This window comes from Sinohyriopsis cumingii, chromosome 8 (assembly GCF_028554795.1).
Source record: "Sinohyriopsis cumingii isolate HCF-2022 chromosome 8, ASM2855479v2, whole genome shotgun sequence".
Taxonomy (NCBI): domain Eukaryota; kingdom Metazoa; phylum Mollusca; class Bivalvia; order Unionida; family Unionidae; genus Sinohyriopsis; species Sinohyriopsis cumingii.
This window is the reverse complement of record NC_142968.1, coordinates 90329930-90355576: the sequence shown is the minus strand read 5'-3', so window position 1 is coordinate 90355576 and position 25647 is coordinate 90329930. Positions and strand designations below refer to the sequence as shown.

Below are 25647 nucleotides of genomic sequence, written 5' to 3'. Positions count from 1 at the left end.
CTTATATTTTTATGACTTTTGCGGTTAGTCACAATTGCACAAACTTAACCTCACATAAATTTAGGAAAGTTAACAATTTGTCTCAGTAAAAAGAAAAAACTCTGAAATACAAACATGCCATATTTTTCAAAGTTGTTCTACATTTTCAAAAGTTGTACTATATTTGTAAAACATAAATGACATGGAAGTTTCTTCAATAACTAGTATCTCTTTCTAAATGATAAATCCTCAAGCTCCACTACTGTGTAGAGAAAACAATATGAGCTGTTGCATTTTTTTATCTACATATATTTGAAACATGTGCTTTCAATTCTGCATTAAACATTCTGTAATGAACTTTCCAAACTCAATTCTCTAAATAGACTTAAATTCCATCAATAAAACATTGTCCCTATTTTTTTCAGTTATAATCAAGGATAAACTCTTAAAAGATTCTTTTCACTAAAACGTTAGTTTCAAGTATCAACTAAATATACTTCATTTTATGTACACCCATTTCTTGACTGATTCTTTAGTTACAGTCTAATTATTATAGATACATGCAAGTATTAGAAGCAGTCTGTATCCTGAAAGTGAATATTGATGGTGGTTGGATGAAAAAAGTGTTTTCCATTGGCATGGCAGAAACAAATGTTACTGATAATCCAAATCAGCACTAGTGAACTAAAAAAATATCTATTTGCACATGTATTTATCTATTTTTAAATATATCTATCTTTATAGGCTTTATCGGTGAGGAAATCCATTTACTTTTCAGATCTGCAACAGAAACCTTGTGTCCAAAAACCTCTGTAAGGTCATAAATGCATGAGAAGTGAGCAAATGGGTGCAAATGTGTTCATCCCTAATAGGATTTAAAAAAACATAATTAAAGAATTTTGACAAACTTTTTTATTTTCTCTGATTGTTTCTGGGGATGAACATTTGCACTCTTGCTTGCAGTGGTACTCATGTTCACCAAACTTTTCAATTTTTGTTATATATAAAAAGCAGTCTGGGTACATGATTTTCTGCAAAAAGGCAATAATTCTTCCTAGAATTTCACACACTTGTCACTACTGAATATTACCCCCATTTATAACTTCACAAATATGGTTCCGAACAGCAGCTGAGCTTAATACTCCATATCTCACCAACATCAAAGTATATTTTGCAAAGCCACTAATATAGAAAAAACTTAATTGGAAACAATGTGACATTACCGTGGCCCCAAAAATGTGCAGTCCTTGAATGATATTCTTTCTGACCCTTTAAGCATACAAAACACAACTAAGATTTTACTCCATATAATCAAATATCCCATTTTGTATCTACATTTCACACTAATAAATATAGCTTATTTTTGCCAAATTTTGAATGCAGATGCAAACCAACTTCTAGGAAGATTGCCGACCAATACTGTCTCTGCCCATCTGTATACCTTTATGTCTGCAATACATGCATAAATGAGTGAGAATGAGAGAGTGTGGAAAATAGGTGAGGTAAAGAAATAGAAACTTCAAATTTTGAGACCAAAATACAGCAGTCCCTCTCATACTGGCCTCTCTGAAAAGAAGCCATTTTGTCCAAAATCACAGCAGTACCCAGTTCTCTTATTACAAAGCAACCTAGAACCAAAGCAGTGCTAAGTTCCCTTATTATAAAGTAATCTAGAATCAATGCAGTGCTAAGTTCCCTTATTATAAGGCAACCTAGAACCAAAGTAGTACCCAGTTCCCTTATTATAAAGCAATCTAGAACCAAAGCAATACCCTGTTCCCTTATTATAAAGCACTCTGGATTCAAGGCAGTGCTAACTTCCCTTATTATAAAGCAGTCTAGAACCAAAGTAGTGCCCAGTTGCCTTACTATAAAGTAATCGAGAACCAAAGCAGTGCTAAGTTCCCTTATTATAAAGCAATCTAGAACCTAAGCAGTACCCAGTTCCCTTATTATAAAGCAATATAGAATCAATGCAGTGCTACATTCCCTTATTATAAATCAATATAGAATCAATGCAGTGCTATGTTCCTTTATTATAAAGCAATATACAATCAAAGCTGTACCATGTTCCCTTACTATAAAGCCATCTAAGACCAAAGTAGTCCCAGTTCCATTATTATAAAGCAATCTAGAATCAAAGCACTGCTAAATTCCCTTATTATAAAGCAATCTAGAATGAAAGTAGTGCTAAGGTCCCTTATTATAAAGCTATCTAAAATCAAAGTAGTGCTACGTTCCCTTATTATAAAGCTATCTAGAATCAAAGTAGTACTAAGTTCCCTTATTATAAAGCTATCTAGAATCAAAGTAGTGCTGTGTTCCCTTATTATAAAGCAATCTAGAATCAAAGTAGTGCCATGTTCCCTTATTATAAAGCAATCCAGATATAAAGCAGTACCCAATTCCCTTACTATAAAGCAATCTTGAATCAAAGAAGTGCTAAGTTCCCTTATTACAAAGCTATCTAGAATCAATGCAATTCTAAGTTCCCTTACTACAAAGCTATCTAGAATCAAAGAAGTACTACATTTCCTTATTATAAAGCAATATAGAATCAATGCAATGCTATGTTCCCTTATCATAAAGCTATCTAGAATCAAAGTAGTGCTATGTTCCCTTATTATAAAGCAATCTAGAATCAAAGTAGTGCTATGTTCCCTTACTATAAAGTAATCTAGATATAAACCAGTACCCAGTTCCCTTACTATAAAGCAATCCTGAATCAAAGCAATGCTGAGTTCCCTATTATAAAGCAAAACTAGAACCAAAGCAGTACTAAGTTCCCTTATTATAAAGCAATCTAGAATCAAATCAGTATCCAGTTCCCTCTTCTAACAGCGAAGGTTCATATGAAATTGGTCACATCATTAAATACTCCATTCTACGTGTTTGATTTACTATTTTTACAACCTTATGAACAACCTCCATATAAAGATCTTTTTCTTCTAAAGTTGATCTCATTAAAAAGTTGCTTGACTTCTGAAGTGAGGCTCAGTATTTGGTTGTTTTACTTCTAAGTGAGTCTCAGTGTATGGTTGTTTCATAAAAATAAGTCTCAGTATACGGTTGTTTTACTTCAAAGTGAGTCTCAGTATATGGTCGTTTCATAAAATGAGTCTCAGTATATGGTTGTTTTACTTCAAAGTGAGTTTCAGTATATGGTTGTTTCATAAAATTAGTCTTAGTATACAGTTGTTTTACTTCAAATTGAGTCTCAATATATGGTTGTTTCATAAAATGAGTCTCAGTATATGGTTGTTTTACTTCAAAGTGAGTTTCAGTATATGGTTGTTTCATAAAATTAGTCTCATTATATGGTTGTTTTACGTATAGGTGAGATTCAGTATATGGTTGTTTTACTTAAAGGTGAGTTTCAGTATATGGTTGTTTTACATCTACATGAGTCTCAGTACATGGTTGTTTTACTTCTTAGTGAGACTCAGTATATGGTGGTTTCATACAATGAGTCTCAGTACATGTATAAGGTTGTTTTACTTCTAAGTGAGACTCAGCATACAGTTGTTTCATAAAATGAGTGTCAGTATAAGGTTGTTTCATTTATTAAGTCAGTCTCAGTATAAGGTTGTTTCATTTATTAAGTCAGTCTCAGTATAAGGTTGCTTCATTTATCTAGTGAGTCTCTTTTAAGACTGTTTTGAACAGTTTTATAGAAGGAAGTGCTGTAAACGTATGCCATTTTGTTTCTATCATAAGAAACAAGCTACTATATTTTATGAGGTTACCTTCTCATCTCAGAAAAGGTGGCTTTTTAAGGAGGTGGGATGAACCACTGTAGCTAAGTCATAGACAGGAAAATATTTGTAAGCATCCAATACAGAGAAAAAAAACCACAAATATTGATGGATATTGTCTTTAATATTTATAATAGATATAATAGCTAATTCTCAAACAAAAAGTGAAAACAAAATAAACAATGGATTCCAAAACTTATGTCTACCTGACCAATACCCAACTCCAAGCATTCATGTACAAGCATATACACATAACCTTTTGCTGATTATATCATGATTCCTACTTAAAAATAGATTTCAAATGAGATTTAAGTTTACATGTACATATATTTCTTGCAGTCAGTTTTTAAATCAAATCTGGAAACCCTCAGCGATTCCAAACTCTTTAGATTTCACATTTTTGAAAAGACTGACCTTTCACAAATTTATGGCATACATTAAACACAAAACAGCTTACATTCCTACCACAGTATATCTTTGTATTCTTCTTTGGGAATTTCTAAGACAATCCAGGTTTCAGTTCAACATATCCTAGGCTGGTTAATGTATGTGCAGACTCGTTGTTCTGCAAGTAAGAAATCATACAAACAGAATGACCTTTTTATCCCTCAGTTTCATATGATGCATGCTGGGTATGACGTATGATACACATTAGTGACAAGGTGCAATGCAAACAGTCACAATCTTGTCATACCAATCCTGGGCCAAAAAGCCTAGTTATTGCTGCTTCCTATATCGTATTTGCTGGCTTATAGGTCGATACTTTTTTGACTGAAAATGTTAGCTTTGTCTTATACTCCAAATCGACTTATATTTGGATTATGTCATCTGAATCAATTTATCATGTCACATAATTTTTTGTTTCATTTTGGGGAAGAGATCGTGTATGAAAAAATATAGGATCTCACATCAAAAAGGATTTTAAATAATTACATGATCATCAGTATTAAAAATTAATGTACATCAGATGTAACTGCGCTAAAGCACTAGTAATACATGTTGTTTAAATTTGATTACATATATATACATTAGAATTGAGAAGTCAGATGATGAATATCCATCACAAAGTCAAATATTCCAGGACATTTTTCTTCTTACACAAATAAAAATTATGCCCCATTATGAGAGAGAGAGAGAGAGAGAAAGAAATGTCTTGACAATTGTAGTCTGTATTGTTCACTTACCTGATGACTGTGATCTTACTCATGTAAAAGTGCAGTATATTCCATTATCAATTAATACCACAGGGTAAGCAATTCCATTTAGTTTTAGTTACTGTAACGTGTCGAATTTTGAATAAGTACTGAACCTTATAATTGAATACATTGTGCATTAAAATTTTAGTACAGTAAAGCCAGCAAGATTTTATGTGAAGGGAAATTTCAACCTTTTCCCATGTCTTTTGTTACATTTTGTGGGAGAAGGAGAGGCCAGATTATGTGGCTAATTTGGAATTGACCCGGGCATCGCAAAGCTGTCCTGGGAAAGCAAACATTAAGATGCCGACCACATCCACCTAATGGGAACATCATGATGAATAGTCATTTAATAAAAGAAGTTGGTACGTGTCATATTTCTCAGATTCATTAAGCTGTCAAAATTTTATGGAAGAAATAATTATCTTGGGGAACAATAGGAAAGACTGATTATGTTTGGTCAGCTTAACTTAAGGTGTACACCCTGGAAGAAATGTTGACTTTAAAGTAATGACTTTGGGCGAATTTCTTCAGTTCGAGATTCCTGCAAGATGAGCAAGACTCATTTGACTCCAGGGAAAACTAAAAAGTAATTCTTCCTCATTAAGACAAGTAAGGGGACCAGGTGGCTGTCTTGTGGGCAAAGACAGGCCTTTAGTGTTAGGATGCACATTTTCTTGGAAAGAACAGCATTAAGGTATTTTAATTTTTCATGCAATGTTCCATTTTGTTTTTGTTTTATGCAAATGTGTTTGATATGCCTAGGATCCATAATATGCATTGTTATTTTGATTTCATGAAAATCTGTTGATATGCTAGAGTTGTTTAAGCAATTTATTTCTTTAAATTTATGGTTACTAGTTCTCTGATAGAACTGACTGATTGCATGCGATCCAAATTTCCAGATTTATAGGATTTCATAGGGTTATAGAATTTCTTTTGTCTGTTAGTACAATATTGATTATTGCAAGTTAACAATAATTGCATATTTATATCTGATTTTTAATGCTTAAAGAATCTTGTTGGTAAGGCATTACCGTGAGCTAGAAGTTAGTGAGTCTTGTGCAATAGTAATCGATAGCATGTATCTTATAGAGTGGAACTGACTAGGTTGGATGTCTAAGAAGTCTTGTGGTAACGTATGAAGAGAGATATGGGAATATTTGTTATATGCATAGCTCCCATGTTAATTTAGGGTCAGTTGCTGTGCAGCTAGGGTGATGGCCTATCGAATTAGGTTAGACTTAGATGTACATTACAGGGGTCATTTGTAACTTAGGATAACCATTGTATCTTACTCAAAATACAGTCTAAATTTGCAAGGACCATTAACTGTTAAGGTCACCTTATGTCAGAATTTTTGCAGTATTTTGATAGCTATTTTATGCTTTCTGAGTAACAATAGCGAGAGAATTTTCTATACATATAGAAGGTGATACAAATAGAGACTGAGTGGTAATCTTGTCATTCAGCAAAACAGCTCTCTGGAATAGTTTGGGACAGTCCAAAAGACAGAAGTCTGGCTAAGAGATCAAGTAGTTAGGATAGAAGTATCAAGAAAGATCAAACATATACACATGAATGTGGGAAGATGTGGGATACAAAGAGAAGAAAATCGATGCTAGGTGATGCAAATCAGGCATGAACATTGTGCTCATTTCACCACTCTCGTTATCATGATGAAATGAATCAATAATATAACACTGCTATTGAAATTCTGTAAATGTGAATTTGTTTGCATTGAAGCTATCACCGTTAGTTTATGTCATTGATTAAATTATTCTTTTGTCTAAAGGGAGCTCATATTGTAATATTTCTCCTCATTAGTTATGCTCAGTTCTCTGTTGATGTTCTATCAGTCCACTCACACCGGGCAATCAAATCAAGGGAGGCCATCCTCTAGATAATGATAGCCAAAGCTAATTAACCACCCCTGTTTACCAAGAGGGAACATCGTTACAGTTACCACTTCCATTGTCCAATAATCACATCGCTTTGAAGTGGTATTTACATGCTAATTAAATATGTTACAGCTGTAGTCAGGTTTGAGGTCAAGATTCGGCAGATCAGATCAGATTAATGAGCTTACAAATAGGGAAATGAGGCTACCCATGGGTATTATGACTATAGTACCGTATAATGAAAGGAAATGCTGGTTATTCATGTAAATTTCTCAACCAGTGACATCGATAGCACTGTCAGCAATTTAAAGCATGAGCAAAGATAAAAAAAATTGCCACCTACATACAGGAAGAGTACATGCACTTTAAAAAAAATCATATTTGTTGGGAATGGAGAGGTTATTGATCTTGCACAAATAAAATTAGACAGCATATGAAATGGTCATTCTTGGGATTTATTCTAAATGTAGTCTATAAGGATATAAATATTGTGAATATTTAAATTCTGAAGGAGTATGGTTGTATTTTCATAGTTTATATTTACTATTTAATTTACAAATGTTTTCTCTCTTTAACAAAAGCTTCAGCTAAACAGGAGCAATAAGGTACAAGAAAAAACAACATAAAGAGCTGAAATCTCTTTCTCATATTGGGCAATATTTTATTTTGATCATGAGGTGCAAGAAGAAAAATGATGGAATACATATGCATCTCTCTCTCTCTCCCTCTCTCTCTCTCTCTGTATCTCTCTTCAAAAATGAACTGTGGAAAAAGCATTTTAGCATTAATGATGAAATTTCCCTGTTGCTGGTAATCTGAAATAGCATACAGGGATACTTTTTATATTTATGAAACTGGAAGTTACTATAGTCTAATTCCACAAAGCATCGCGAATTTCATCCTATCTGTAACTCAATACATTTTCAGGTCAGCATCATTATATTTAGCTAAGAATACATAATCCATTTAAAATACTTTGTGTGAAATAAATTAGGTACTTTTAATTATGTTTAATGATCCTGACCTGAAATGTTACCAAGTTACAGATAGGATAAAATTCACAATGCTGTGTGGAATGAAGTGAAAAAGAAGAAAAAAATTGTCTTATACTCAGCATCAACTTAATTATCGAGGAAGGATAGAAAATTTGCCAAATATGCTCATTCAACTTATACTCTGCATCAACTTATTGGCCCAAAAATACAGTACATTGGAATGGCCAAATGTATATATATATATCCAACACCTATCCTGGGCCCAAAGGCCTGTGTAATTTCTGCTTCCTATACATTGGAATGGCCAAATGTATATATATATATATATATCCAACACCATGGATTCTGAACATGATACAGAAACCAAACATATCCAAGTGTCTTCATCCTGATTCCTCTACTAAAATAGGGAATACAGGAAAAACCAGGTCAATATAGGGAGGCAATGGAATAAAATCTCAGTGATTCACACCAGAGTACTTTATTCTAATGGGGACATCCATACTACAACAGATAACTTTCTAGGCTCTTCAATGAGAAACAGTTAGCACCCATCCCAGTTAAAATTTCCATTCTGTGATCACTAGCACACTGTGCTATCATAGACAAGAGGATACTGCATGAACCAAAGACCAGTCTGATCTTCTATTTGTTTGGATTTCTCCTGGCCAATGAGAATGAACTGGGATGAACAAGACACCAATTGAACTGTTTACTGGATATTTCAGCTCAAGACCACTTACAAAATCCAGTACAAGCTTTGAAGTGGTATCTTAAAATAACAGAGCATCTGCACTGAGAGAGATCACGCTTATCACCTCTCAAACAGAAACATGAAGATATTTCAGCACAGACCCTTTCATCCTGCTCAGCATATTGAAAAATAACCCCAGTTCAATGTATTTATTTCAATGCATTATGGCTTATGAGGTGAGAGCATTTGTCACAAGCATAACATTTGACAGGAACTGTTCTCTAACTGACGTTATCCAGACTTTGGCAGTTTTTATGTAAGAGCTCTTTCATCCGAAACTGCTCAACTCGATTTGATAGGACCTACAGCCATGGTGCAACAGGTTCAGGTTCATCCCAAACTGCTCAACTCGATTTGGTAGGACCTACAGCCATGGTGCAACAGGTCACCTTTGCAGGTCATTTGACAGTTTCATAAGATGCAGCTTTGCAACTTCCATTGGATTGTGGGAGGGAAAGGTTTGCATTTTTGAAGCTGCTCCCCAAGAGATGGAGTCTTCCCCAACTGGGTTATCTAGAAACTGCCTTACATGCCTTTGGGGACTAGAGATGAGATCTCCAGGGTAAGGGAATGTATCTCCCTCCAACTATTAAATATTCTCCTAAGGTATTTTTGTAAGACTGGATAACATATATATAGAAGACACTAACTGTTTCTAGTCAAATATGTTTCTTCACAAATACTTAACTGATCATAATATACACACACCCTCCCAGCCTCCCCACAGTTACATTTATAAATAGTGTGACTTCCGCTCCAGAAGTAACAGAGATATTCATGGGACTTGGTGCCAATCCACGTACAATGGGAGATCACTCTTTAGTCCTTTATAGATAAGTTCCACAGCAGTCGTTTACAAACATTTTATAGCAGTCTTTTATAAACAAGTTCTACAGCAGTCTTTTAGAGACAAGTTCTATATCAGTCTTTTGTAGACAAGTTTTATAGCAGTCTTTTATAGACAAGTTCTACAGCAGTCTTTTTATAGACAAGTTCTACAGCAGTCTTTTAGAGACAAGTTCTATAGCAGTCTTTTAGAGACAAGTTCTATAGCAGTTTTTTAGAGACAAGTTTTTTAGCAGTCCTTTTATAGACAAGTTCTATAGCAGTCCTTTTACAGACAAGTTTTACAGCAGTCTTTTAGAGACAAATTCTACAGCAGTCTTTTAGAGACAAGTTCTATGGCAATCTTTTATAGACAAGTTCTATAGCAGTCCTTTATATACAAATTTCACAGCACAAAGTTCTTGATTCCATGTGAAAGTTTTACTTATTACTTGTGATATAAATTGAAAAACTATAACAGATCTATGTTTGATGTAACAAAATAATGAGTTCTAAGATTCACATTTGAGGTGGCAGATATTGTTTCCCCTTTTTATAGTGGATTAATGCTGGTTTCATCTGTTCACCATAGTAATCAATAATTTGCAGAGATCCACGACACACTGCAACAATCTCTGACAGCTGTGTGTCATTCACCAAGTCACTGTATTCAAGCAGCAGTGTTCTGAGATCTGGGGTGTAAACTTGAGATCGATGTGGGAGATACAGTTCTTCAAACTCCTGTAACAGACAAAAAGTATTTGTTATCAGGCCAGCAACGAATCAGAAATAAAGAAGGATTTATTGTACTAATATATTCTTGGTACAAATTAGTTAAATGACCCACAATGTACAAATTTTTTGATTTTATCTACTCAGACATTTATATGCTTGCCCCAAATCATTAGTATTTTCAAGGCTGTGTGACTTCACAGCAAAGTAAAGACACCAGCAGATATTTATATAAGTAATTACTTTTCACAGGAAAACTGTATTTGAAATAAGAATTCCAACCTTCTCAATTTACACAAACCTTTATACTACATGATCTATTTGATCAAGCTTCCATTGAAGAGTTACACATGGGTGCCATAAAAAGGAAGATTGCTGATTGGCCAAAAGATCTGAACCAATCTGATGTTGTCTCAATATTATTTGCTATATTTACTGTGCTGTTGTTCATCCTTCAAATTTGAAGATGACCATGGTGTCATTATATGGCTTGGCTTCTGTGATTACATGAGTGGCAGATCAGGCTAATTTGTGCTCTGAACTGTCCATCGCACACTTGACACTATTTGGGTTTGCTTGATCAATGGAAATGTGATGCAATTCTGAGATTTACACTGCTAACACTTCTGCAATGCCTCTGCAATTCTCCTCAGGTCAATGTCTCTAGCTACAGTATAGATGAGACAGCATCAGATGGGGTAATCCTGTGCATGATCCTTTGAAAATTCTTGATCACTGTGTTGAAGTGTTTCAATGATGACTTAAGGGAATCTTTGAAGCATTTCTTCTGACCACTCTGAGACTGCATTCCCTCCTTCAGCTCACCATACATCTTCTTTGGTAGTTGCTCTTCTGGCAAGCTCATCTCAACTATGATTTCAGTGTGGATGCTTGAAATGCATGCCTGTGTGAAAACCTCTGTGTCTGCGACCCTGTCTTTCCATCTTTTCCTCATCTGTTTCCTCAGACAGCATGTGAAAATTGTTCATTTTCTGTTCATGGTATATGTACACCTTCCAGGTTTCACATGCATACAGCAGGGTCAGCAAAACAGTGGCTTTTAAAACAATCATTTTTGTTTGTAGATCGATGTCTCTGTGCTCCTACATATTTTTAAGCAGTCTGTCAAGACCAAACTTGCTTTAGCAATTTGGAATTTGTTTCATCATCGATGTGGACTGCATGTCACAGTGTGCTGCTGAGATAGGTGGACTTGTCTAGAGGGTTTCACCATTTACTGTGATGGTAGGCTCTACATTAGTCTTTCCTCAAGTATGTTGATGAATCACCTGTCAACTTGTCAAAAGCCATGTAGGGCGATTGAATTAAAAAAATAGGGGAACTGGGATCTAAAAGCAGGAAGTTTTTCATGGCATTTTGCAAGCATTGTTTTTAATAAATATTGACTTATCTTTTGGGTTAAATACACATGAAATTCTCTAAGGCCATGCTGTTTCTCCATGCGATATGTCTTATCTTCCTCTAGGATGTGCCCCCTATTCATATTCTGTTCAGCTGTGGCCAAACTGCATGACAGCTATAGACTTGAGTAAACAAGGAGGAAAGACAGTATGACTAATGAATGGTCAATCATTATCATTCCAATTATCTTGTGAAAAGGACTGCCCTCTGACATCAGAGAAACCATTTTCCACAGTGTTTGTATGTAAGCACCAACAACTGAATGGCAAATAAATGATGTCCTATTTTGTTATGGTACTTAGAGTGTGTGTGTGAATTCATCTTAAGAGAACAACTCTTCATCTTAAACTATGCAGCCTTATGCTACCATACATGTGGTAAATGTTTCCCAAGTTTTCTATCCCATCTTATTTTCTTATTATTACCTCATAAGGCATTTAACACTTTACTAAAAAATTTATCTATTCTTAATTATTTTTTTTTTGGGCATACATATGCTGTGTGGTATGTTTCTTCATCCTTCTTTCAATTTCATGATGGCAATTAATATTTGTATATATGGTACAGTAATGCCAGGTGTTTACTTGTGTAAGTTTCTTTGGTGGGAATGGAGATCTTATTTTGCTTGTGGAGAACATTATGCAGCATTGACAGTGATCATTCTTGGGATTTAAAACTAACTGTTGACAGGATCTTTAATTGTTATCCTGATTTCCACTTTGGGCACTGAGAGTTGACTGTTGATTTGAGGATGTTGTTCAAGGATACTGTTATCTCTGAAGTATCCTTTCTCTGTCAGAGAGCATTGTGGTGATGTCAGCATTTAGTACTGGAGATGTTCCAAATGACTGGCCTACTGGAGATGTTCCAAATGACTGGCCCAGAGACTGGTCTCCAAAACATCACAGAAGTTCTTCATGTGCAGGATGACTCTCATCTGCCATGTCACTCAGTCTGTTTTATACAATAGATTAACTGCATGCATTTTGTTAAAGTTGGTGGGAATCAGCTGTGTGTGTTTGTGTGTGATTTGGGTTTTTAACGTAGTTTTAACAATCTTTCAGTCATATCACTATGATGCCTGCAGTGTAGCAGTTTATTGTTATGCAGTGTAGCAGTTTATAGTTATGTCTATTATTCGGGCATCATGCCACAGACATATAGCATGATGTCCCACCCAGTGACATTACCCTGACATCAGGCTGATCAGTCCTAACACTAATCTCTTAATTGTGTGTGTGTGTGTGCGTGCGTGTGTGTGTGTGTTTTGGATTTATAATGTAGCTTTAAAAATTTTTCAGTCATATTGCTATGATCTCTGCAGTGTGACAGTTCATAGTGATGTCTAGCACTGGGGCATAATGCAACAGACATGTAGCATGATTTCCCACCCAGTCACATTACCCTGACACCAGGCCGATCAGTCCCAACACTAACCTCTTAATGCTGAGCAACAGGCAGGGCAGCTGTTAGTACCATTTTTGTAAGTCTTTGTTATGACTTGACCGGGAATTGAACCAAAGACCTCTCACATCCGAGGCGGACACTCTAACCACTAGGCCACCAGAGTGGTCTGAGTGTCTAGAGAGGCAGCTGTTAGTATCATTTTTATAAGTCTTTGGTATGACTTGGTCGGGGTTCAAACCCATGACCTCCACATCCAAGGCAGATGCTCTAACCACTAGGCCACCGGAGCAGTGGGGAATCAGCTGAGACATTTAAAACACTAATTTCAAATTTAGCAACCTTATTCTCATGAAAAGTAATTACATACTTAATAGAAACATCAGCTGGTATCTTCCTGCTGGCATGATAATATATAAATAAAGCTTCATTTGTGAGAATACCCATTATTTAGGTCAACTATAACATTGCATGAACAGATGAAAAACGACAAAAATGTCATACGTGTGACAGAACAGAGAGGTCAGTGTTGGGTAAATCAGGAGATTAGCAAAATTTGGTTAGAAGTTTTGATGTCAAAAGAGGGGGTAGTTTTAGTGATCTGATTTTTAACATGCAAATGGACAAACATTACAACCATTAAACAAATTTCCTTTCATTTAATATGAAGGTCATGCCATGCTTTCCATACCACAGGCATTGTTATCTGCATATCACTGTCTGGATTATATTTATTTATTAACACTTGGGAGATGATGTGCTATTATTCTATCCGGTTTTCTCTGGGGCAGCCTGAATTTTCCTCACAATGGACAATGTCTACTGGAATGTGGTAATATGTATACAACTCAGCCAAGTCCTCCATGAAATCGAATTGTTTCCTGCCTGTTGGTACATTCAGGTTGCTGCCTGTCTGCCCGAATCTCACAAGACATGCTATCTGGGTTTTGGGGAGCTCCTCTTAAAATCGGCTTTATAGGAATGGCAGAAAGCATATTCATATCTGTCTGAATTTGATTTTCTGTGATGTTTTGGTTGTTTTGATATTGGCATTTTAGCACTGGCAGATATTTATACATATTTAGATATCAACAAACATGAAATACTGATTCCAAACTGACCTATTTTATGTCACACATGCTTCTTAGTAATGTCTGATGCACTCATAATCCATTAACATGTTTAATCCTTTTCGAATTACTACTGATCAAACCAATTTATTTTATTTGTTTTGTTCAGGACTGAATGGTGTTCAATGATTTTGCCAGTCTTACAATGTCCTTTTGCATACATATGTCGCATATTGATGGAAAGAAGCTGTTTATATCTCACCCAATAAACAATGAGATGATAAACATCACTATTCCAACAAATTATTTATTTACAAACTTTGAAATTATAATTTATCTACCTGTTAATAATGATGCAAAATTGCTTGAAGGATTAAAGCGAGAACATGTTACTGATTTCCTGCTGAAGTAATAAATTTTTCTATAAATGAACTGGGAAATGGACATGTGTTTTCATATTTATATATATATATATAGATATATACATACATACCTACATACATACCTACATACATACATACATACATACATATATGACTACATCCTTTAGCAAGAACTATATTTCTGTACTTCATAGCACAAGTGTGACTCCTGAGCTGAATTTGAGATTAGCATATGCTGGGTAGTGAAATAAGACAGACAAAGCCAGAACTTTAGCAATGGGCTAATCACAATAAACCCTAATTACAATGGGCCCTAATCACAACAGGCTAATCACAATAGGCCCTGATCAAAATGGGTTAATCATGATGGGTCCTCATCACAATGGGCCCTAATCACAACAATTCATTCAGAAGGGAATTCAAGAAACCAAAATTTGAAGAGGATGGTCATTCATGATCATAACAACTTCAAATGATGATTTGAAATTAAAGTCATTTAAGGTCTCATCAATACAAATCTGGCTGAAATCCAACAATAGCCTGTAAAGTAATGCTGCAGAAACAAAAGTCAAAGTTGTAGATGATATGGGGCCATCATTCCTGTAAATAATGTCATGAACCATTTAAATTTAAAGTCATTCAAGGTCTTATCTATAAAATGGTACATTCCACAGTGAGTTGAAACTCAAGAATGCTAAGTATAGTTATTCTGCAAAAAATAAAAATAAAAGTTAAAAGAATGGAAAATTAAGAGCCGTAACTTCTCAATGATGTTTTGCAATACTGGAAAACTAAACTTTTTTAAGGTCTCATAAATATAAAACTGCATGCCAAATTTATCTAAAATCCAAAAATTCCTGGTAAAGTAGTCCTGCAGATACCTGTCAACTGCTTAACTAGGGGACAAAATTTCTGTAAAAATATGAAATTGAAAGCTCAAAATCAATATTTTTAAAGGACATCATCATAAAACTGCATGTCAGACTTAGCCAAAGTCCAACAAGCCTTGGTAAAGTTATGCTGTGAAAATCAAAATGAGGTGGCTGGATAATAATTGTTGCAACACCAAAAATGAAAAATCATGGAGTGCTGAAAATTAAATCCTTTCAAGCTACATCAATAAAATGTGGCATAAAAAGTAATGGTAAAATGATACCATGGAGACCAAAGTCTGGAGGCTGGACATCGGGGGGCATAATTCCTGTACAAGTCTTGAAACACTAGAAATCAGACTTACTCTAGGATTCATCAATATAAAGGAACATGTCAAATTCAGCTGAAACCCAACAAACCCTAAGCATGTCAAATCTGGCTGAAGCCCAACAACCTTTTTTAAATTAAGCTGCAGAAACAAAAGGGTGAAAGAGTCTTTACATTCACTGGCTCATATTAAATAATTTACTGAATCTTCACATTCCATATTGATGTAAACAAAAATACAGAAAAATATACTGCAATATGTTCAGACCTCATCGCTTGAGTAGTTTCCCTCATTGTTCTCCTCAAGAATCTTCTTCTCATGGAGTTTGAATCTCAACAAACTCTGACACCGACGCCATCTCTTTAGATCTAAAGTAAGCCATGGAGACCAATATAAGTGACAAAGTCTGCTATGTATCAATCACAGCTCATGTTTATATTTTTAAATGCATAAGACAGTATGTTCAGGCTGCATTGTTTTTCCTTAATAAAAAAACTCGTGTGATGTAGTAAAAGTATCACATATTACCTCAAACAGTAAATTACCATTCCTCTACAGCGTCAATAAGATATTTTATGACAACATGACACTGCTAAATTGTTTTTCAGACACAAACCCAAGGGAAGTAGTTTTAACCCTGAGTGTAATTAACAATTGACAATTACAAAGCTCACATCTTTCAGTAATATTACAGTAGCCACTAAATACATTCATCATCGTGCCAAAAACATGTCATGACAACATAATCTTGATCCTTCTAAATGAAATCAGTTTTCAATTTTTTCCCCTTGCTTTGTAATGTTTCAAATTTTTTAAAAATTTAAAATGTTATTAGGCTACCCACCTATTTACCTTTACCTACCTACAAATGAACTGGATACAAAAGACATAAAATGATAAGAAAATGACATTAGTTTGTATGATATCAAAGTAGAGGTATGATAATGAGATGATAAGGAGATTAATATTGTTTTTGTATTATTTCTTTTAAATCATTGTTCTTAAAACCTGCTTGGAATCTGTTTACATTGTCAACTCCTAGAAGTCAGGTTTTACTGAGTGAAGTCACATACTTCGAGTAACCTTGACCAAAGAGCCACTAGTACAGTGGAACCCCGCTATAATGCCATAATTGGGGTCCACAAAATTGGATCACGTTAATATCGGGGTTGCATTACTGTGGGGTTTTGCAGTTTTTTACTTTTATGAGAGAACAACTCATTGGCACATATACATGTATTCATGTCTATGGTATACGATGAATAGGGTATCAACACTGTTTACTATCGTGCTGTCGTGGCATTCAGTTCATTTACAATGCATGTAATTCCACTGAAAAATTGCTCACAAATTTACAATATTCAATATTTTTTCCCCTAATCATAGTATTGGAATTCAACATCTAATATATAGCATAAACATAGTATCAACACCGTTTACTTGCCGTCTGATATTGTATCGTCGGGGCTTGAAATTAATCCATAAAATATATAATTCCATTGCAAAAATTGCATACACATTTAAACTATTCAATAATTTTGTCACACATCATTATGTGTCTGAATTCAATAGAAACAATTAACAGCAAAATTAGGTTAAGAAAGACAAAGCAGGTGTACGGTTCATTACGTTACAGGATATATGAATGGTGTCTGTACAAATTTCATACTGCTACAATATTCTCATATGCGTTTCCGTGTACATTTATCCATTGCAAATTTCCAATAATTAACGCTTGTATGCCTGTTTGTCTGAACGACTACAACAGAATAATTACAAATCAACACATGCTTTCAGCATACATGTAACTTTTACTTCAGAGAACGATCTGCATTTGTGAACTTGCTTTTCCATAACGATAAAATATTTTTTTATATATAAAATTTAGGAAATTAATAACGAGTTCATAAGCAGTTCATACACATGTAAAACCCGAGAACTAAGTGTAGTGGGCCTGCAATGGTCACTTATATAACGTTTTTTAAGGTGAATGCATGTACAATTTCATACCCTTTCAATCTCCAGCCAATAAAGCGGAAATTATTTACTGGTCAACTAATTGCATCTAATATCATCGCCAAGCCCAGAAAACATGTTGGCGGCTTTCATTTTTTGATGTTTATTAAATTGTGAGAATCTTTTATCAACCACTGCATTGTCTGCTGATTGGTTGTGTATGCAGTTAAAGAAGAAACACATGTCGGCTATTGTTTGAGCAATGATTGTATACAGAATTAATTGAAGACAATCACAAGGACAACTTACTGGCTTTACTCATGGACCAGTAATAAGTAACATTTCCGATAATGTTTATTTTGGCATATGACTTCACCAACCTGGTGAAATTGTTACATTTCAGAAGCCAAGCCACGACTGTATTTTATTCGAATTCATAAGCAAATTTTTCCACAAAATGATAATAAACATTTTACACACTATTTCTCTTACTTTAAAAAAAAGTATTTTTCTGGGTACGCAAAAAATACACGTACATGTATTTAAAATTTCAGGAACCATGCCACAATCATATTATATATCATATTGTATTCAATTTCATATACGATCTCTTCCCCAAAATGATAATCAATTTTTTTTTGCAAAGTGCAGAGAACAAATTGCGTTTATGAACTTGCTTTTCCATAACGGTAAAATATTTTTTTAAAAAAATAGGAAATTCATAACGAGTTCATAAGCCAACCCCATGCACATGTAAAACCCAAGAACTAAGTGCAGTAGGCCTGCAAACGTCACAAGTTACTTTTTTTTTTAAATAAAAAAAAAAGCTGAACGCATGTACAATTTCATACCCTTTTAATTTCCAGCTAATAAAGCAGACATTATTTACTGGTCAACTGATTGCGTCTAATAACACCACCAAGCCCAGCAAACGTGCTGGTGGCTTTTTTTACTGGATCAGTAATAAGTAACATTTCCGATAATGTTTACTTTTGGCATAACACTTTAAGAACTGGTGATATTGTTAAATTTCAGACGATATGCCACGATTGTATTATATTAAAATTTATATGCAAACTCTTCCCCCAAAATGATAATAAACATTTTACACCCTATTTCTCATACTATAAAACAATTTTTTTTTTCCCAGTACGAGAAAAATACACATACATGTATTTAAAATTTCAGGAACCACACCACGATCATATTAAATTGGAATCCATACACGATCTCCTCTCCATAATGATACTAATTTATTTATACACTATTTCATGTGCGAATATATGAAATTTCGGGAGCCACGCCACGAATGCGTTATATCCGAATTCGTGTTAAACCAATGCTAGTTATATCAGGGTTGCACAGTACATGCATAGTTCATGTATAAATAATTACCTTGATTAGCCACTACCACTCATCTAATTCCTACACTCACTGACATGTAGAATATAATACATAGTTAACCTGTTGAATGTAAGCTATACAATGTATGGTCATTAATATGGAAAGTTTACAATTGAAAATAAAACATCTTTATTCCAACTTTCAACTTCAATTGTTGGAAAGGGCTTTCTGAGTAAGGTTATATGTGTATACCCTGGAAGTAACTGAAGCACAATTTACAGGTCACAGAGACCTCATTTAGCTGCATGGATGTGTCTCTTATCAATAAGTATATACTGTGTTATTCCAGGTAGGAAAGTATGCATATAGGATGACTTAAACCTGTTTTGTATCCATAATGACCTACTATTGAAATGAAGCAGTGCTCATCTAGGTACATCCCCTCACCAAGGTTCATAATTCTCGATATGATAGTATTTACGCAGATAACAGAAAACTAATGTGGTCATGAACTAAAGGTATAACGTTACGTATTTACAACATACATCAAGGGGATTTTTAAAATAGGGAACTTATTTATTTATGGCCACGCTCTGTATACAGTAAAACCTGGCAAATCCAAACCCTGGGTACTACAAATGGAACAAATTACCAACAATAACTGCAGAAGCTCCTGACTTGGTATCTCACAAGCAAGAGCTTTCCTAAATCACATTATAATGAACTAGTCAGCTACTATTAAGACCTAGTGATTCTCAGGGCTATGCCGGTTAAGGTTCCTTATCTCATCGCCACAATGATAGCCAGATTGGTCTGAGTATGAGGGGATGAAAATGTACAGACATTCTTTTACTTATTTCTGCCTCTCCTATCATTACTCTTCTGAATGTCCTATCACTTCCATCTTTACTTTATCTTTGACCACACACCACCCACTTCTTAATAGGCAGGTGTGACTGTGTCAACATATTTATAGATAGATAGAAATGCTTGGGAATAAGAAAATAAAATACAAATTATAAAACTGATTTATGGTTCAGTCTGAATACATTTTTCTGGTCTAAAGAATATGAGTTAAACTGACCTGTTATGATTGGAAGGAATGGCTCTGCTGTGATCTGCTTCAGCCCTGACATACAAGCTGTGTGGAGGCGACGACAATTCTTCAGTATTGCACTGACAGATTCATTGGTCAAGGCTGCAATGAGTCACAAACAGACATGACAATTTTGATAAAAATTCACACAACTTGTTGAATTATTGCAGGTAAACTTTCTCAGAGGGTACCAATTTTCAGGAGGTTTAAATTTTCATGGAATTTTTGGTTGCTGCAAACCAAGAATTTCATGACCAAACAAAAAATGAGCCACATATTATGAAAAAAGCACCCCCCTCCTCAATGCCAATTTTCTGACTGATGAATTCTAATTTTAAAAAAAGTGTCAGCTATTTGTTAACACTACTGGATACTGCATACATACATACATATGCATTGATACAAAATAAATTGTCTTACCAGTATAACTGTTTTACCTCTTTTGTTTAAGAAAAAACAAACACGTGTAAACTTCACGAATAATACAATATTATCTTTTATATGTGTTTATTTTTATAAAAAAAGGAATTGTAAAAGAATTGTAAAGTATTTTATATTCTTCCAATGCACATAATATGTATGTATTATTCAGTAACCATTAGTTCCTGCCTAAAACATGTATGTGTAATGAGATCAGTAAGAATCAAGGGAAAAAAACAGAAAAAGCGTCAAGTACTGAGAACAGTATTCCTGAATAATAAAACCTCTACAAAAATTGGATTTAATGCTTATTTACATTGTTCTGGTGAATCCATTTTCCAAAAAGACTTGTATAAAAAGACTGCACTTTATTCTCTGCAAATTAAGATAAACACGATATTGTAATTCATGGTAAACACAATAATGTAATTCATGGTAAACACACTATTGTAATTCATGGTAAACACACTATTGTAATTTGTGGTAAACACACTATTGTAATTCATGGTAAACACGATATTGTAATTCATGGTAAACACAATAATGTAATTCATGGTAAACACGCTATTGTAATTCGTGGTAAACACACTATTGTAATTCATGGTAAACACGATATTGTAATTCATGGTAAACACAATAATGTAATCCATGGAAAACACACTATTGTAATTCATCGTAAACACACTATTGTAATTCATTGTAAACACACTATTGTAATTCATATCAATGAATAAAAGGGTAGATAAATGCTAATTTTCTAATTCCTGCTACAAATTAAATACATATCTCATTTTTTATCCATACATTTTTTATCCAAGGCAACAAGAAGCCTCTATCATTGCTTGAAACTAATATGGTAATTAAATGATGTGTATATACAGTACCAACACTAATGTACTAATTAAACACTGTGTATACACAGTACCAATGGCAATGTACTAATTAAACACTGTGTATACACAGTACCAATGGCAATGTACTAATTAAACACTGTGTATACACAGTACCAATACCAATGTACTAATTAAACACTGTGTATACACAGTACCAATGGCAATGCACTAATTAAAAACACTGTGTTTACACAGTACCAACACCAATGTACTAATTAAACACTGTGTATACACAGTACCAATACCAATGTACTAATTTAACACTGTGTATATACAGTACCAATACTAATGTACTAATTAAACACAGTGTATATACATTTGAGTATCAGTTTTCATGGTTTTGTGAATAAGCTATTTCATGGATTTGCCTTAGTCACAGTATGCATATACCAGTATTTAATTTCATGGACTGACCTCAACAAATACCTGATACACATAACTAAGAAAGCAAAGGAACACAGTGTGCACACTTGAATGGTTCAAACAATAATTCCAACTGTATGAGCACAAAACAAACACCTGTAAAGATCAATTCCTCATGTTTTGTTTTCATCTGAGTGCTCAACATCAAATGTAGCTGACAGTCAATAACACCATGGCCAGTTATTGTTGAATCACATCTATATGAACATTTACTTAAACCACAACCCACAGAGCTTCACCATCAGTACATTCCAGTGATCATTAACACAGTGGCATAAAAGTGGTCAAATTAAGATGTGTGAATCACATCATCATTCCATATAATTATGTAACTCAAACAAGTGACCAACTGACCCTTACTCAAAGCAGTTAGCAGGCCATCACAACCTGGTGGGTACAATGCCTTCAGAATGCAGAGATGCTAGCTACACTGAAAAATTGGAGTCACTCCATTTGTGACCACCTCATGTAATGACAAATTCCAACCATTAGACTTGGCAATAAACAAACACTACAAAGAACTGAAATGAAACTTCCATGACTGAGACATCATTGGTGAAGATCAATGCTTTTTAACAATGATCTTAAAACTCAAACCCACTCATGCTATATTGATAATCTTGGCTCAGGAGAAAATAGACCTAATTACCAGTGGTTTTGATAAAATGGACAGAATTTCCAGTGGGATATGAGGAGACTGACCTAATTACATGTACCAGTGGTTTTGAGAAAATGGACAGAATGTATGAGAAAATTGACTTAAGTACCAGTGGTTTTGAGAAAATGGACAGAATTTATGAGAAAATTGACCCAAGTACCAGTGGTTTTGAGAAAATGGGCCTAATTACCAGTGGTTTTGAGAAAATTGGACTTGTGTAGTTCTGCATCTTTGGGATTTTTTTACATGACAAATACTTGTGTGTAACAATAGACTTGATTGACATGATGTTTAGTCACTGATTTTATCCAAAAATCTGTGCTATATGTACTTTAGTACTGAAATTAGTGAATATACACCAAATTTAATTAGTACCTTAGTTTTTGTACTGTATACACACAGCATTTAATTAGCATATTAGTTTTTGTACTGTATACATACAACATTCAGTTGGTACATTAGTTTTTATACTGCGTACACAGCACTTTATTAGTACATTAGTTTTTATACTGTATATACATAGTGTTTAATTAGTACATTAGTTCTGGTAGTGTATATACACTGTTTAATTAGTACATTACTTTTGATACTGAATATAAAGAGCATTTAATTAGTACATTAGTTTTATACTATATTTACACAGCATTTAATTAGTACATTAGTTCTGTACTATATTTACAAAGCATGTAATTAGTACTATAGATTTGCACTATATTTACAAAGCATTTAATTAGTACATTAGTTTTGTACTACATTTACACAGCATTTAATTAGTACATTAGTTTTATACTATATTTACACAGCATTTAATTAGTACATTAGTTCTGTACTACATTTACAGAGCATTTAATTAGCACATTAATTTTATACAATATTTACACAGCATTTAATTAGTACATTAGTTCTGTACTATATTTACAGAGCATTTAGTACATTAGTTTTGTACTATATTTACAAAGCATTTAATTAGTACATTAGTTCTGTACTATATTTACACAGCATTTAATTAGTACATTAGTTTTGTACTATATTTACACAGCATTTAATTAGTACATTAGTTCTGTACTATATTTACACAGCATTTAATTAGTACATTAGTTTTGTACTATATTTACAAAGCATTTAATTAGTACATTAGTTCTGTACTATATTTACACAGCATTTAATTAGTACATTAGTTTTGTACTATATTTACACAGCATGTAATTAGTACATTAGTTTTGTACTATATTTACAAAGCATTTAATTAGTACATTAGTTCTGTACTATATTTACACAGCATTTAATTAGTACATTAGTTCTGTACTACATTTACAGAGCATTTAATTAGTACATTAATTTTATACAATATTTACACAGCATTTAATTAGTACATTAGTTCTGTACTATATTTACAGAGCATTTAGTACATTAGTTTTGTACTATATTTACAAAGCATTTAATTAGTACATTAGTTCTGTACTATATTTACACAGCATTTAATTAGTACATTAGTTTTGTACTATATTTACAAAGCATTTAATTAGTACATTAGTTCTGTACTATATTTACACAGCATTTAATTAGTACATTAGTTTTGTACTATATTTACACAGCATGTAATTAGTACATTAGTTTTGTACTATATTTACAAAGCATTTAATTAGTACATTAGTTCTGTACTATATTTACACAGCATTTAATTAGTACATTAGTTTTGTACTATATTTACAAAGCATTTAATTAGTACATTAGTTCTGTACTATATTTACACAGCATTTAATTAGTACATTAGTTTTGTACTATATTTACACAGCATTTAATTAGTACATTAGTTTTGTACTACATTTACACAGCATTTAATTAGTACATTAGTTTTGTACTATATTTACACAGCATTTAATTAGTACATTAGTTTTGTACTATATTTACACAGCATTTAATTAGTACATTAGTTTTGTACTACATTTACACAGCATTTAATTATTACATTAGTTCTGTACTATATTTACAGAGCATTTAATTTGTACATTAGTTTTGTGCTATATTTACAAAACATTTAATTATAGTCTCACTCTACATCCACATTTGTTTGTACCCCCCATTTAAAAAACGAGAACGTTTAATGTGACAAAAAGTACACAGAACTAAGTCAATTGAATCGTTGATTTATAATTTCTAACCTGACTGTCACCAGAATGGCACTAATGCTGGCATCCCCTGCAGCATTTCATACTTAATGGACTTTCCATACTAACACAGCACCATATTGTGTACACTATAGGCTAGTTTATTTCCATCAGACAACATAATGACTTACTTCATCAGGTTCGGCAACTGCTGAATAATTGCGTAAATTACATAATGTTGAGAGTTTGGAATTATATTCCTCTGCATACATGAACATAGAAATTAAACCGCTTGTTAAATCCAACGAAAAGCAAATTTGTAGTTGTCATTATTTTCCTCTGCTTGATTTGACATTGTAAATATTGGAAGCAGACAACTTATGTATGTATATCTGTAGTCGTGATACACCCCTTTGCTGAAAATGGACTTGTCCAGAAACTGGAAATGGATCCGAGCATGTCCGTCTATTACACTGAAAACTTCCGTTAAGCATGAAATGCGCATAAGATGATGGTGTTAGGGCCACTCTACTCAGAGTCAGGTTAGAAACTATAAATCAATGAATAAATTGACTAAGTTCCTTGCACTTTTTATCACATTAAAGATTTCCATTATTTAAATCAGTAGGGGGGTACAAACAAACGGGTTTGTATTATCAGACTATAGTACATTAGTTTTATACTATATTTACACAGCATATAATTAGAAATAGTTTTGGTACTATATATACACAGTCAAGGATTGGGATGGAATGAGAAGACTCTTTTCTTGTTAATAAATCTTGCAACAAATGATAAGCATTCACTATGGCTTTTGTCTCCAGGAGATTGTGTCATGAGCACTCCAGAAGGAGTCAAACCCTTTAGAGGTTGGCAGTTCAGCCAAATGCTTCAGACTTCTTGTAAGGAGAGCAGGAGGTTGGTAATTCAGCCTGTCATGCTGGCATCTGTGCAAATCATATATTGTAGCAGTTGATACTGCAGCAGGATGACCAATGTAAGCCAAGTGAGGTTCTCCCATTTGCAAAGGTGGGACCTTGAATAGTCCAAAACATTCATTGTTTGGTCCAATGGACCAAGTTTAAGCCACCACTGGGATACAAAAATCATCTGTTGTGGTCTCATGAAAATG

General features: G+C 33.8%; 1 protein-coding gene across 2 annotated transcripts in view; it reads right to left on the bottom strand.

The window, feature by feature from the left end:
• Positions 1 to 7467: 7467 nt before the first annotated feature.
• LOC149794123 (uncharacterized) overlaps positions 7468 to 25647 on the bottom strand; it is a 94913-nt gene continuing 76733 nt past the window's right edge. For both annotated transcript variants that reach the window (XM_089968102.1, XM_089968103.1), the window contains exons 11-13: positions 20002 to 20115; positions 15885 to 15985; positions 7468 to 10146 (exon numbers count right to left, since the gene is read on the bottom strand). In XM_089968102.1, the coding sequence (XP_089824228.1) occupies positions 9925 to 10146; positions 15885 to 15985; positions 20002 to 20115 (437 nt within the window). In that variant the 3' untranslated portion in view covers positions 7468 to 9924. The remainder of the gene's footprint in view (positions 10147 to 15884; positions 15986 to 20001; positions 20116 to 25647) is intronic.